General features: G+C 45.5%; 2 protein-coding genes across 2 annotated transcripts in view; one reads left to right on the top strand and one right to left on the bottom strand.

The window, feature by feature from the left end:
• LOC121923672 (neurotrophin receptor-interacting factor homolog) overlaps positions 1-9192 on the top strand; it is a 62793-nt gene extending 53601 nt beyond the window's left edge. Inside the window, exons 7-9 of the mRNA XM_042454338.1 lie at positions 8329-8572; positions 8695-8800; positions 9177-9192. Of these exons, the coding sequence (XP_042310272.1) occupies positions 8329-8572; positions 8695-8800; positions 9177-9192 (366 nt within the window). The remainder of the gene's footprint in view (positions 1-8328; positions 8573-8694; positions 8801-9176) is intronic.
• A 2315-nt stretch (positions 9193-11507) lies between these two features.
• On the bottom strand, positions 11508-14939 carry LOC121922011 (zinc finger protein 670-like). The gene is made up of 4 exons (XM_042450875.1): positions 13550-14939; positions 13040-13125; positions 12732-12852; positions 11508-11797 (listed from the first exon to the last, which is right to left on the bottom strand). Exons 1-4 carry the CDS (start codon positions 13641-13643, stop codon positions 11538-11540), a joined length of 561 nt encoding a protein of 186 aa, XP_042306809.1. The 5' UTR covers positions 13644-14939; the 3' UTR covers positions 11508-11537.
• Between the last annotated feature and the right edge of the window lie 485 nt (positions 14940-15424).

The following is a 15424-nucleotide window of genomic DNA, read 5'->3' as shown; positions in this document are numbered from 1 at the left end:
GAAAACATCATCTAAATCTCATTTCCCCCTCCCACTTTAAAAATTTTGCATTTCATCTGGAATGTTGCCTTCAAGAAATAGGGCAAAATTGGCATCTCTCAGTCCAAAAAATACTCTGTCCTGGCATGGTTCTTCTTCTTCTTCTGGATGATGATGTGTTGTTGTTTATATCCCACTTCCTCCCAGTACAGGGACCCTTCAACGGTGGGCTTACGATCTAAAACAATCAAGTCAAAACGCTATAAACAACATGCAAAAATACAGTTAAAAAAATCAATTAAAACAATTAAGAACATTGCATTATAAAAATTAAACGGTTAAAGCTTTAAATTAGGGGTTTCCTCCATCATCCGGGTCTGATCCTTTCTATTTGGGTTGTATCGTTTTAAAGAATAGGCCCATCTACACTGCAGAAAATACGCATTTGGACCACTTTGACTCTGTAGCTCCAGGGCTTCTGGGAGTTAGTGCTAGGAGAAACCACTTTTTAACTATATAATGTAGGTGTTATTTGTCCCGAGGATTCCGGGAGTTGAAGCCATTAGCCTTAGGGCTGAAGAGAGAGGTTATAAATACCATAATAATAATAGTCCATGCATAGTTGGAGGAAACCCTTTTAAGGGGGCATGATTGGACCAGGGGATTCTGGGCGTTGTCAGCTTCTGGTGGGAGTCTTTTAAATCGATTCTTGCGATTAGGGGGATTAGGGGAGGTCATAGTTCCATGCATAATTAGGGGGAGCCTTTTAAGTAGATCATGGACAAGGGGATTCTGGGAGTTTAGCTTTTGGTGAGCCTTTTTAATTGAAGTTCCTTGGCGGCCGGGGATTATGGAGTCCTAGTCCATGCACATTAGGAGAAAGCCCTTTTTAATGGCATTATCGGATCAAGTGGATTCTCGGGATCTGTTATTTCAGCACTAGTTGAGGGAATGCCTTTTTAAGTGGCATCATTCGACCAAGGGGATTCTGGGAACTTGTAGCTTCTGGTTGGGAGTCTTTTAAATCGATTCTTGGATTAGAGGATTATGGTAGTCATAGTCCATGCACTATTAGGCGGAAGCCTTTTACGTGGCATCATTGGACCAGGGGATTTATGGACTTGTAGTTTCTGCTCGTCTTTTAAATCGATTTTCTTGGGGTTGGGTGAATTATGGGATTAGGTAGTCATCGCCATGCACTATTAGGCGGCAGTCCTTTACAGTGCATCATTGGACAAGGGGATTCTGGGGACTTGTAGTTTTGGTCGTCTTTTAATCGCTTCTGGATAGGGGATTATGGGAGTCATAGTCCATTGCACTATAGGAGGAAGCCTCTTAAGTGGCCTCCTTGGGCCAGGGGGATTCTGGAAGTGTGGTTTCTGGACGAGCCTTTTTAATGGAGTTCTTGCTCCTCCTGGGAGTGGCCCTTCCAATGGGGCCTCCAACGTTTAAACCCACTTAGACCTTGCATTTGCCAGATAAGGCCGGAAAGAATGAATTGGGACCCGCCTTCCTGCTCCCCTTCTGAGCCTTTGGGATTGCCTATCCCCATCCTCCCAGGCTGCAGCCCAGCAAGGATGGTGACTGCACTCAGGCGCGGGTTGTTGCTTTTCAAAACTAGGGTCCAAAAACAACTCCAGACATAATCCAGTTGAGACTGTTTAATGCCCTGGCTCCACGTTCTAGGGACTCCTGGGAATTGTAGTTTATTGTGGCCCAGAGCTATCTCTGACAGAGAAGTAAATGTCTCACAAAACTGCACTTCCCTGAATCCCAAGTTTTGAGCCGGGAGTAAAGCAGTCTCCAAACTGCTATTTGCTTGTGTGCGATGCAGCCGACGATAAACAATGTGGTTTTGTAATGACTCTTTAATATCCTTTCTACCTCATTGTTCCTTTATTGCTTTTAAACTTGTGGGGGGTTTTGTATTGTTTGCAAACTTTGTATTGCTTTTTAAATCTTTGTTTTTTTGTTATTATTTTTGTGTTTTAAATGTTAGCCGCACTGAGTTCCTATGCGGGGCAAGGTGGGATATAAATTAATTAATAATAATAATAATATAATAATAATATAATATAATCTCCTCTATTGGGCGACTCGCGCCTCTTGGGGGAGGGGACAGGGTTTGGGACTTCTCCCTCTGCCTTTCCCTGTGGGGCAGTGAGCCAGCAAACCCAGGAAGCAGAAGGGCACTTTGGCACCTGGGGTTAGAGCTATCGCGCGCATGCTCCGCCAAGCGCCCTGGCTGCTGCTCCTGCTGCTCTGGGTTGTGGGCTGGCTGGCCCAGGATAGGTTAGAGGGCATTGGCGGAGCGGACAAGCCACTCTGGGCCCCCGGGTGGCAAACTTGTTTCCTGCTGTTGTGGGGCTGAGCTGTGCCAGCAAGCGCGGCCTTGCTGGCTGAGAGAGACCAGGCAGCAGGGAGAGAGCCGGCGCCCTGGCTTTGCCCCGGCAACCGCCAGGTCCATTGGTTAGAGTCGCCCTGATGGGACAAAGAAACCTGAGGTGTGGAACAATGGAGCTCGGAGAGCCGGAAAGACAGCCAAAAACTCATCCCTCGGGAGTCCAGGAGGACTTACGTCACAGTATCACAAGTGAAACAACCAGAGATGGGCTAACACAGGCTATAGGAACCTGCATTATGGGAAGATATTAAAACCTTTGGCACATTTTGAGGGAGCCGTGAGGCTGGCCCACAACCAACCTTCGTTCCCAACTTTGGGGCGCGGGCGGGCCTTCCAGCTCAGAGTCCAAGGATTATGGAAATGAAAGCGGACTCTTGCGGGGGGAGGCCAGTTGGCTGGGAGTGGCGCGCCAGCTTCAGGCAGTTGCTACAAGGAGGGTAGGGCCCGGATGTTTGCGCCACCTCCGGCTTTGCATGTGGCTGAGCAGAGGGGGCACAGGAGGAGTTCTTAGCGTGTCTTGGAGGCGTTTTGCCTTTGCCTCAGTAGATGCAGGATGGGTCCGGGCCAGCAGGCCAGGAGAACTGAGGAGGGGTGGTTGCCGGGAGTTCTTGCTCAGCAACAGAGGGATGAACGTCCAGGAGATGAGGGGTGAGGGATATTGAAGCTATTGGCCTTGCTCAGTAGGCAAGTTGGCAGGACTGAGGGAAGCTTTCCGTCCAGTTCTGGTCAGGTCTGGGATCAATTGAATTGTAGCTAGTCCCAGAGGAGAGGTCAAATCAAGATTCGATTAGAAAGTGAGCCAAAGCTAACAATGGAATTTCAAAACTTGGGACTGTAGGGACTTAGGGTGGAAACATGAAATGTATAGTAGGTGGGGACACCTGGCTTACGAAGACATGGCGTTAGAGAGGTGCGAAGGGGCGTACTAGGGTTGGTTCTTATTTCTGAGTCGAAGGGCTAAGGAAACTTTGTGATGGGGTGCCTTGGAAGTCATTTTGAGTTATGGACAACCGTGTTGACCTATCACTGTTTTTTCTGGCAGATTTTTCAGAGGGTTTCTACCATCCTGAAAGATGTAGCCCTTAGCCAGTACTCACACTGCGTCGTACCCCCACTGGCATCGTGCTGTAGTAAGGATTGACACACTTTAACTGCCAGGCCTTCGGTGACTCTGGTTGTAGTTTGGTGAGGACACCAGTTTCTTGGCGAGAAGGGCTAACCCTTTTTGGAGCATACGTCTTTTGTCCTTTGTTGGTGGGACAGGATTTTTGTGTGTTCCAGGTGCTGAGCGTTTGAGGTAGAATCACAGTTCCACAGTGCACAGATTCTTCTGATCCCAGCAGAGGAGTTAAATAGTGATGATTACACAGAGATACAATGTCCATAGCAGGAGGGTATGTATATTAGTGAGGACCTTTATTGGACAGGGACGGCGACGTGTCCCTTTGGAGAGTGACTGTCTCCCAACTGTGCCCTATGATGAGCAATCCGTCATCTAAATTGTCTGGCTGTCTTGTTTTGTTTTACCAGGGACAAGAGTTATTAGTGAAAATGGGAGGCTGTCATGCGGGATCCAAAGAACGGACTGCCAAGTGGTGAGAGATAAAAGCATTCAGTGCTTAAAGCGAGGACAACTTCCAAGGAACGGCCGGGATGCAGAAGGGGCAGGCAACCAATTGGTTGGAAAACAGGCACCCCGTTAATGGGGGAGGGGGCCCTATACCACTGGCAAATTTGCATTTGAGGCTGGAAGGCCGTGAAAAAACAGGAAATTGTTGATATGTCTCCAGTTCTGGTTGATTCTGGGGCAAATCCTACAGTTTCACTCCGGGCATTGACGGGCTTAGTAAAATCAGAGAGCCGACACGTTGTAAAACTTTAACGTTTGAACTGTAGGAAAGATTTCGTCCCAATTTAGATCAGTTGAACATGAGCAGGACACCCTTGCCAGGGAGGAACTTTTGAAGGATGAAAATGTGTGACAGGGTGGACTACCAAAAATGAAAGAATCACTAGGTTTGAGGAGAAATTTGCCATGCTACTGCAGAAAAGCTTCTTCCTTTACCCGCTTTTTGACATGAGCGACCTACGGGAGGGAGAGGAGGCAGATGCCACTCTTCTATGTGGAAAAACACATTCATGCGCATTCTCCCCTCGGACAGAGAGCTGAAGTGGGGCGCAGCTGTACAGTGTCAGCTGTAGGAACGAGCTCCAGTCTTCTTCACAAGAGGCACACAGCCCTATGCATGCACCGAGTGTGGAAGGAAAAGTTCAGTCAAGGTCCAGCTTTCGGTTTGGGTATGGCAGAGCTTCCGCGCAGTTCTGACTGTGGGCCAAAATTACACAGGAGGAACCACAGTGTACATCTGCGGAGAAAGCTTCCGGCACCATCATGCCTTACAAACATGAGGGGACCCACACTGGGAGAGAGGATCCTATCTTTCCATTGCGGCAGGCTCAGTCAGGAGTTCAGGGGCACCCCCATGAGGATCACCAGGAGAAAAACCTACCAATGTCAGTTGTGGGAAAAGCTACAGTCAAAGGTAAACTCAGGGGAGAAGGCGAGAGACCCATATGACAGAAAAGACTTTTCTTTTGAAAGGTAGGGATTCAGAAACAGGTGAGGATTCATTTTTGGTTTGTGGGATACTACAGTGACCCTTTGGTATCTCAGGGGTTTTGTCGGTCCCCATAGATATCAAAATATGGATGGTGTCCATTAAAATACAATAAATAGTAAATGGTACCTAATAAATGGCAAATAAAGTTTGCTTTTTGGGGTGTGTGGTTGCGGATGTTTGAATTGTGGTAAAAAAACCTGGATAAGAGGGCCATGATTAGAAATGACAAAGAAGGTAGTACAGAGATTGGAAAAATTGAGAGCTTGCTAAACCTGATGTGTACTCAGGGCTGGAACAAGGATGAAGGCAGCCTTTTGTACAAACAAATGTCTCTTCCAAGCCTAATAGTAATGCAAAATTACTTTTTAATGTTTGTCTCAGTCATGGGACTCGTGGTTGTTCTGTATATGTTGGAGTTTTCATAGTGAATAAAACTGGCTTTATTGGTGAGAAATGGATGGGAATGGATGGCAGGAAAAGAAATAAATAAATGTTCTATGTCCCTCAGCAAAATTTGCGTTCATGTGCGGATGGTTCTTGATCTGCACTCCTGCTGTACGTTGTTCTCTAGTTTCGTAGTCTTTCAAGTTCTATGGGTTTATTTCCCTTTTTAGACATGGATTGGGAAATCTCTCCGGCTGGTAGTGTATATACCAAACCGGGGTAGGCAATCTTTTTGAGCCGGGGTGGTTGCTCCTCAGACACTGGGGGCGAAGCAAAAATAATAACTATATTTTTTAAAAAATTAATAAATAAAATGGGACAAAGTGGACATTTCAATGGTGGACACTTTTTTAAAAAAGTGGAGGGCAGAAAAAATTGCTGATTTTAAAAATGTTAATTAAATGAGTTTCTGAGGCGTCTATGGAAATTGGCCCTTGCCCTGGCACGAGGAGCCAAAAGGGCCCGGCGGGGGCAATCGCGGCGGATGGGCTGGGGCTGGTCCAAGGCCCGCGGCCGCATCCCCGTGGCCGCAGGTTGCCTACCCCTGTAAAGGATCTCTTCTGAAGCTATGAGGACAACACTCCGGATTTGAGAGGTTAATATTCCTCTGTTCAGATGAGAAGAGGGAAGATCCTTGCCGGGTTGGAAAGAGGTGTTTTTTTGCTCCTCGGGCATTTAGGTCATAGAATCCTAGAGTTGGAGAGACCTGAAGGCCATCGTCATCATGTTCAGCAGGAACTCACATCAAAGCTCCTGACAGGTGGCCATCCAGTTCATTTAAAACCTCCAAGAAGGAGCGCTCACACTCAAGAAAGATATCCACTACAAAACAGCTTTTCATCAGAAGTTTTCCTAATGCTTAGTGGACTGCTATTCCTCGTTGAATGCATTGCTGGAGCTCAGAAAATGTTGCTCCTCCTCATATGTCCCCTCAAATATTTAAACAAGTCTTCGATCACCTTTAACCATCTTGCTCAGGCTCAACATACTCGCTCCCTAAGTTTTCCCTCAGAAGGGATGGTTTCTCAACCTTTCCCCTTTGGTTGCCCTCTGGACTGCTCTAGTTTCTCAAATTTTTTTGAATGTGGATCCCAAAATGGATACGTATTCCGGTGAGGCTGACCAAGCGCCTGGTGGCATTATTACTTCCCTTGATAGCACTATACTTCATTGGATGGGAACTGGAATAGCATTAGCTTTTAGTGCTGCCTCACTGTTGCCTCAGTTCATAGTGTCAGACCTCGCACACTCACCTGCATTGTGTTGTTTACCTTTAGACTTGAAGCCTGTAGTGGTAACTCAAGCAGTGTACATGAAGGCTATGAAATGTGAGCTTAAAGGCAGCAAAGTGTGTAGTGAGTCTTTGGACTGGATTGTGAGACCAGTGGTTGGAATCCTTGCTGGCCATTTAACCCCATCAGGTGACCTTGGACGTTCTCCAGTAATTTGTACCAACGTATTTGTCGAAAGCCTATGAGTTTACTTTGAAGAAAAAAAAGTTTTTGTGATATGTAATACTTCTAAGTGTTCATAATGTTTAAGATTGCTCTAGATCATTGCTTGGTATCCCTCGGGCCGTAGTGCCGACCCTGTCTACAGCATTTCCAGCTGGTTCTTCTCCAAAGGGTCAGGTTGTCTGGTGTAATGCTGGGGCTCCCGTCACAATGAGGTCTTTCTTCAGGCAGTAAAGGGGGTTCCTGGGTTGTGGTCGTCCTCGGTGTTCTTCCGTGTTCTTATGCAAATACAGAATGACATCACTGCTAGGAACGCTCAGCTTGGCCCAACAGTGAGCAAGATAAAGGTTTTTCTGGAAGCTTCATGAGAAGGAGATTAAGGTCCAAGAGACCAATGACAGTTGGGGGTAAGAGTGTCGGTTAGAGTCGAGAGAGTAATTAAAGAGAGAATCTTGGATTGTATCAGATTGGGCATTTAGGGGTATTTTAACAGCTGTATGAATTGAATATTATATGCCTTACAAATATTGTACCTGCCAGATTCTAACCTTGTATGACTTAGTTATATTTGTTATTTATAGTATATCGTCTTCATTATCTACCACTCGACACTCCTTTTAAGATGTGCCTGGCTTTGTTGATGCTTGGAAAGCCAGTAGAAAGAAGTAGAATCAAGTTCCTTAACTGGTCCCTTGTAGGTTAAGGGAAATCCTTTATAAATTCACTGGGTGGGAGGCAGCGGATGTAAGGAATTTAAGGGTCTGTGGGCTAAGAGCCATAACAGGGCCGTGGTTTGGCTGCTTGGAGCCAGAGGAGATAATCACATCTGGCATGACTTGTGTCTCAGAAACCAGTTCAGTTTTGTGATTATGACGTTGCCTTCTAAGTGTCATAACTCTGCTGTACGAGACAGCCAAAATAAAGCTGCTTCGAGGTCACCGTGGACGGTATGGTGTTTCAATGATGCATGAGTCCCTAGAGGATCCAGAAGCCACCCAAAGCCAAATGCCAGTCCTTGGGCTTGGTGTGGCTTTGGTGCGACTTCTGGACTCTTAGGACGCATGCATCATTGAAACACCATACCTCCATTGTGACTAGAGCAGCTTTATTTTGGCTGTCTGTACAGACCTTGTTTAATGATCTGTCTAGCATCATGCTGGTATTGATGTCAAACTAAACTGGGCGATACTTGTTGAGATCCTCTTTTTTCCTCCTTTTCAACATGGGGATATTTGCCCCTCCTCCAGTCCTCTGGGACTTCTTGTTCTCCAAAAAATTCTCAAAAATGACTGCCAATGGCTCTGAGATTTCATTTGCCAATTCTTTTCATACCCTTGATGTAGATCATCTGGTCTGGAGACTTAAATCATTTAGATTTACTAGGTATCCCTTACTATCTTATTCTTCTGTGCTTCATATCCCTCAGATGAGACCCTTTTCCTTTTCTGATAAGACCCAGGCAAAGGAGCATCCTGGTTCACAAAGCACCCACACCAGCTGCCTGGGAGGGAACTACCACGGAATCATGCAGGCCGAGGCAGTGAAGTACAAGAGGCTCAAGGGTCCTGCCTGGTCCGAGTCAAAGAGGGACACAGGAATCAAGGCAAAACACTGTCAAAGGTCAAAGAAGGCGGGAAGTCTGAAGCAGGAATACAGGATTGTGGAAACAGGTAAGAGGAATGGCAGCCAGAAACAGAGAAGTTGCTTCCGCAACGCTTTAGGCAAACTCAGCTCTTCAATGAGCTGAGACCAGTTGGTTCTTAACAAAAGCTTGCATGCTTGCTTCTGTTAGCCTGCAGCCTGGCTGGGCATCTTAGCTTCTTTTTTGCTGGATCCTTTGTCCTCTTCTTGACTGAGGGACCTAAGACCCCAGCGGTGTCCTCTCATATCATCAGCAGGTGAGTTCTTCTGCAGTTCCACCAAAGGAGTTGCTGAGCTCTGCAGCAGGGAGAGCTGCAGGCTGGTCCCATCTGGGAGCCTTGCCTGTGGTCCCTTCCTCAGCCTTCCCAGGTCCAGTCCTGCCGCTCCTTGCCCATGTCAAGGAGGTGTTGAGTATATCTGCCTTTTTCTTGTCACCTGTTTGCATTTCACAATCTTCTCCACGTAGTGGCATTACCCTTTTTAAACGCCTTCATCTGGATGAGAAGCTAGTGGGCTTTGAAACTGGATGGCATTGTGGTCTCTTCCAAGTCTATGATCCAAGTGGTGGCCCACTGTCCCCTTCTAAACCACAGGACCTCCTGCTCACTCCCCTCTGCGCTTCTTCTTCTCCAGCTCTGCTTTGGACTAGTCTGTGGCTGGCGTGGTACAGAACTGGGATTGTGCTTTTAATATAAACATGAATCATCTCATAGATGAGAGTGATAGGAGTGAGGCTTCGTTAAAGAAATATGGTACCCAATGGTAGCAATTTGAAAACTGGAAATAATAGGTATCGGTCTTTCACCAAAAAGAGGACCAGTTCAATATGTTTCCTCAAATGTTTTATTTAAAACAATATGCCCACATGAAACTAAAAACAAAACTTTTCAACCTCTTGGACCGCTGAACATTTGAACACAGTCAAATAACTTTTCATTGCTTCTGTTCCTCGAGAGTTGCTTAATGTTTTTCAGTGACAACCTTTTGCATTATTCCTGGCATTTGAATGGTTTCTTCCTGTGTAAGTTATGTGATGATGGTGAGCAGTTATTTCCCAATAAAACCCTTCCCATTCTCCAAGCATGTGAATGGCTTTCCCCTTGTGAGTTGCTTGATGGTGGACCTGAGGGGCTCATTTCTAGTGAGACTTTTCCACTTCCAGGTATTTACGGGCTTCCCTCTGTATCTGTACTTTGATGGTGTGGGGGCTCTTTTCTCAATGAAACCTTTTCCACACTCAAAGCCTTTAATGCTTTTTTCTTGTGTGATTTTTTTTATGGCCAAGTGAGGATGCCGTCTGCATTCTCACATTTCAGGCATTAAAATTGTCAAGGGTTGAAAACCAGCAAACTGAGAAATGCTTTGATGTGTGTGTCTGACATGAGCATTCAGCACCATAAGGACACAGGCTAATCCGCCACAGCTGATGCTCATAGGTACACGGTCACTCTGTTGCCTATGTGCAGCAAAGTCTGGATGGTGAAACATGTGTCTGCCTGGACAGGAGGACACTTTACAGTGTGGGCAGGAAGTGGCTGAGTTTGTGAGACCCTTGGTCTTGGTGTGTATATAAACTCAGGGGCTGTCCAGTAATTGCTTGTGGGTTTGAATAGAAGTTGGTATTCATTTGACTGTCTGAGTAGCATTGGCGATTTTATGGTAGCTCCCTGTAAATAAAGATAGACTTGTCAGGAGCTGGCTTCTGTAGTCACTATTCCGCTGACGCTTGTGCATCATGCTGAGAGTTCCGAGATGCTGCAAGTTCATTCACTCCTGGAAGATATCAGTGCCTGTTATCTTCACTGAGGGCCTGTGAACCACCTTTCTGCACATTGTGCATGGACTCTGATATCTTTTGGAATGGGTTTATGAGCAAGGAGTTTCTGACAGAAATGGTTTCCTCCTGTGGTTGGTTTTCTGATGGAGACTTGGGTTGTTATCTTCAGAGCAAAATGTTTTTCAAATATAGGCCTTTAAAGAGTTTCTCTCCTTGTGTGTGTGTTTTTTTATGACAGGTGAGATGTCTTCTTAATATAACTTTTTCACACTCCAGGCATTTAAAGGCTGCTTCCTGTGTGAGTTGCTGGTGAAAAGAGAGGTGCCTTCTGAGCAACTTCCCACCCAGGCATTTAAAGGGTTTCTTCTCCTGTGTGAGTTTTTGATGATAAGGTTGGTCCTCCAAGTGAAGCCTTTTCCACACTCCAGCATTTAAAGGGTTTCTCCTGTGTGAGTTGCTTGGTGAAAGAGAGGTGTGTCTTCTGAGCGACACTTTTCCACATTCCCAGGCATTTAAAGGGTTTCTCTCCTGGTGAGTTGCTTGGTGACGAATGGGTCTGTCTCTGAGCAGAAACCTTTTCCACACTCCGGCACTTAAAGGGTTTCTCTCTGTGAGTCACTTGGTGGCGAGTGAGATCTCTCTTCAGAGTGAACATCTTTTCCACACTCCAGGCCTTTAAGGTTTCTCTCCTGTGTGAGTTGTTGGGGATGAATGAGGTCTGTCTTCTGAGCCGAAACCTTTTCCACACTCCAGGCATTTAAGGGTTCTCTCTGTGTGAGTACTTGGTGACGAGTGGGTCTGTTTCTGAGCGAAACCTTTTCACCACTCCAGGCATTTAAAGGGTCTCTCCTTGTGAGATGCATGGTGACGAGTGAGGCTCTTCTGAGGAAACCTTTTCCACATCCAGGCATTTAAAGGGTTTCTCTCCTGTGTGAGTTGCTTGGTGAGAAGAGGGTTTGCCTTCCGAGCAAAATCTTCCCACACTCCAGGCATTTAAAGATTTTTTCTTCTGTTTGGTTGATTGATGAGGAATGAGGGCTCTTTCTCAATGAACCTTGTCCACACTGTAGGGATTTAACATTTCTCTCTTGTGTGAGTTTTTTGATGATCAGTAAGGGCTCTTTCCTCAATGAAACTTTCCCCACACTCCAGGCATTTGAATGGCTCCTTCTTTTGTTAAAATGTTTAACTGAATAAAACTGGAGTTGTTTCCACACTCACCACTTTGATTGGTTGCTCTTTTGTCTGAATTCGTCTGCATAGAATAGAGTTGCTTTAGAACTGAACCTTCTGTCATGTGCAGGACAAAGATATTTACTTCTTTTCTTTTGTTTCTGTATTGTTCCTTGGATTGTGGTTCTCCTCTCATTTTCTGTGCCAGTTTTTCTTTCCTTCTCTTTTACCTGTTTGAAGAGGTCTCTTTGCATGAATGCTTGCCATGGCTTCTCTTTACCCTCTTTCAGTTGCCCATCACTGCCTGAAAGAGAGAGAAAGTAGTGCTCAGAAACAAATGTATATCAAAAAACATCATAAATAGAGATCAGACTCCAGTACCTCTTCATTGGTTCTTCTAAGACAGGGGTAGGCAACCTGCGGCCCGCGGGCCGGATGCGGCCCAGTGAGGCCTTGGGACCGGCCCCAGCCTGGTCTTGCCGCCGATTGCCGCCGGGGCCTTTGGCCTCTCGCGCGCAGGGGCAAGGGGGGCAATTGTCTATAGATGCCTCAGAAACATGCATTTATATTAACATTTTTAAAAAAATCAGCACTTTTTTAAAAAAAGTGTCCACCATTTGAAAATGTTGTCCTACATTTGTCCTGGTTTATTTATTTATTTAATTTTTATTTAAAAAAATTTAATTATTATTTTTTCGGCCCCCCAGTTGTCTGAGGGACAGCAACCCGGCCCTCGGCTCAAAAAGGTTGCCTACCCCTGTTCTAAGAGTTAAGTTCTCTTTTATTGAAAGCAGGCAGCCTTAAGGATAATGGCAGCTACTTCCTCCAGATCCGGCCCTCCCCTCCCTGGAAGGCTCTCCCTCTGTATCTATTTTCAGAGGATTCAGTGGGAGGAACAGGACTAAATGGGAGCAAGGAAGCAAGATGTGGCTGATTTCTACTTCCACTTTCTCACTTGCTCTTAACAATCTAATATTTCACTTCATTTTTAATGGTGGTTGGATGGGGCCACAGTGGCAATTGGAGAAGGCAAACCAGGTCCTTGGTGCGGGCGATATAGCTAGTGAAGCCCTCCCCTTGCCACCCAGTGGTTGCTTGGCCAAAGAGGCCAGAGACATAAGCAAAGCTGAAAAAAATCCCACTCAGCCTGCTGTAATCTTTCAATATTGAAGAAGAATCCTCAGGATTACTTTTCAGCACTTCTAAAATGCACAATCCCAAGAAAGAGGAAGCCTTACTCAGAGGGGACAGGGCCCCCAGAATCTCCTCCATCACTTCCCGATGAAGGACCCTTTGGCCTGGATCCAGCAGAGCCCACTCCTTCTCCGTGAAATCCACAGCCACATCCTCAAAGGTCACCTGCAGAAAGAGAAAATTAATTCTTTCAAGTTGCTCAAGAAAACTGAAATGCTTACAGCATGCCATCCAAAGGCTACTTACGGTGACAACTTGTGATGGAAGCAAACAGAAAGAACAATGAATTTTCAAACGGAGATAGGCACTAAGCCCAGCCCTTTGTTGGCTCACTTGAGATCCTTTTCCTTACCTGATCTAGCCTCCCAGAAGGTGTTCCGAGTCCATCAGGGTGAAGAGATGTCCTTGTACATTTAGACCCTGTCCTTATTCCGCCTCCTGGGAGAAAGAAAAAAAAGATAGGAGTATTTCTAACTCTTCTCTCTCTTTCTAGTCCCTCCTACATGTGCAAATGCAGCATACACCATTTCCTACACCAGGCTTTATTACATTGTTTTCTGTAGACATGCCACTGTAACTAGATACTGAAATCTGCGTTTCTCTTATTCTCCTTCACCATCTTTCAATCTTGCTTTTAAAAGCTAGCAACAAAGACGATGAGGAGGGACAGGAAGAATGGTCAGGTATAAAAAATCCTTGTAAAATATACTCCAATGTCAGAGGTTTTGAGGTATACCTGTAATTTCAAAGTGCTAGTTAGCCTACATAAAATGCTCCAAGTGGTGCAATGGATAGAGTCCAGATATTTCAGAAATATTTTAGAAGAAGGAATCAAAGCAGAAACTATCCTCTTAGCCCTTACTCATTGAGGAGGACATTTCTTCTCTGTCCTGTGTGATCCACTTTGGCCGCTGCCTCTGACTGAATTCAAAAGGACACTTCTCCTTCTCAGCCATCTCTTTCACAAACAAGTCCTGCAGCAAAAGCAGAAATGGGAAAGGAGGGAGAAAAAGAGAAGAATTTGTGAGCTCTGGGGAAAAACTGAGTCCATACACAGAAGATTGCCAGCCAAGAAAACAAAGGCCACTGCAGAGTCTGGAAGGAGCTGGAGACACACACTCCTGCTCCTGAATAGAGTTTCACTCACACCTGCTGAGGTTTTTCCGAAGAGGCATTTAATCTTAGGAGCTTTTCACTTTACACTCTCAAAACGGGGCTAGGGAGCTTTAAATACTATGCCTGCCTGCCTGTTGCATTTTGGGATCTGTAGTTCAGTAAGGTTATGACATCCACTCAGCTCAACTCCACATGGTGCACTGGAGCATTCCTCCTCATATACACAAACACAGTCTCAGATTCTGCTAGTGTTTCATCATCTTCCTTTCATGGTGGTGCAGTGGTTAAATGCTGTACTGCAACCACTCACTCACAAACCATAAGGTTGCGAGTTCAATACAAGAAAAAGGGCTCAAGCTCAACTCAGGATTGTATCCTTCCAAGGAAGTTGCTAAAATCAGTACCCAGATGGTTGAGAGCAGTTAGCTTACACTTTGTAAACCTAAACTGCATCTGAGACATTTTTACAGCCTGATGCAAAACCATATTGACAGAATTAGGAAATGAAAGAGGGAAGAAAAAAAACTTGGGAAATGGTAGCTAAATTTACATCCTCATTATGATTATTTTTTTCATTTTTATCTCTTGTCCCCCACCTCAGGACTCGGACTCATGGTGATTAACAGCAAATAGAACAAGTAGAACAACAACAACAAAAAGACACAAAAATAAATGCATGCACAAATTATAGTTTAAAAACAAGCTATCTGCAGAAGTGACACTATTAAAACATAAGAGACTAATAAGAAAGATTAAAACAAAAGAAACACATATCACTAAATCTAGTTCCAGTATAACCACCCCAGGAAGAGAGTTTTAGATCCCAAGGGCAGCCACTGAGAAGGCTCCATCCCATGTTCCCACAAAATAGGACCATGAGGATACATTCATGTGGGAGAAGATACTCCTTCAAAAAGACTGAAAGGAAGTCAGGCGGAGAGATACAGGACATAACTAGCTGGACTAACTGTGCCTGGAACTGAATCAATAACCACCAAAGCTGCTTAAAAGGGGAGTCACGGGTTCCCAGTAACCAACAGCTCCGTTTTGTTCAAAGACAGAGTGGTGTAAGTTGGAGTCCAGAGTAGCTACACTTCAGCGAAGAGGATTTCCTGGACACAACGGAACTAACATTCTTGGATGAATACCACACAGAAGAAGTTGCTGGGGCGGAGGAGGTCACTTCACATACACGGAAGGCAGACAGGTGGAGGAATGTCAGATAGAGAAGTAGGCCAAACAGGGATTGTTCTTGGAACTTGCAGCTAGAGAATCGATTCGAAGTTCTTTCCCTTATCAAGGAGGATGAGGAAGAGCAGCATGGACAGACTTCAGAGACTGAGCAAGGGAGCCTGGGAGTCCCATCAGAGGGAACAGCTGCTGCTAAACTCGGAGGAGGCGTGTGGTTGTAGTGGGGGACTCCTTGCTGAGGGATACAGAAGCAGTGATTTGTAGGTCTGACAAGATGTCTTGAGAGGTGTGTTGTCTCTCTGGGCAAAGATCTGTGATGTGACAGAGAGTCTGACAAGACTGGTCAAGCCTACTGACCAATACCCCTTACTTTTGGTTCATGTGGGAACCAATGATACTGCAAGACACAGCCTTCAGAACATGAGAAGGG

The sequence above is a fragment of the Sceloporus undulatus genome, chromosome 2, assembly GCF_019175285.1.
Source record: "Sceloporus undulatus isolate JIND9_A2432 ecotype Alabama chromosome 2, SceUnd_v1.1, whole genome shotgun sequence".
Classification (NCBI taxonomy): Eukaryota; Metazoa; Chordata; class Lepidosauria; order Squamata; family Phrynosomatidae; genus Sceloporus; species Sceloporus undulatus.
This window is presented reverse-complemented; position numbering and strand designations above follow the sequence as displayed.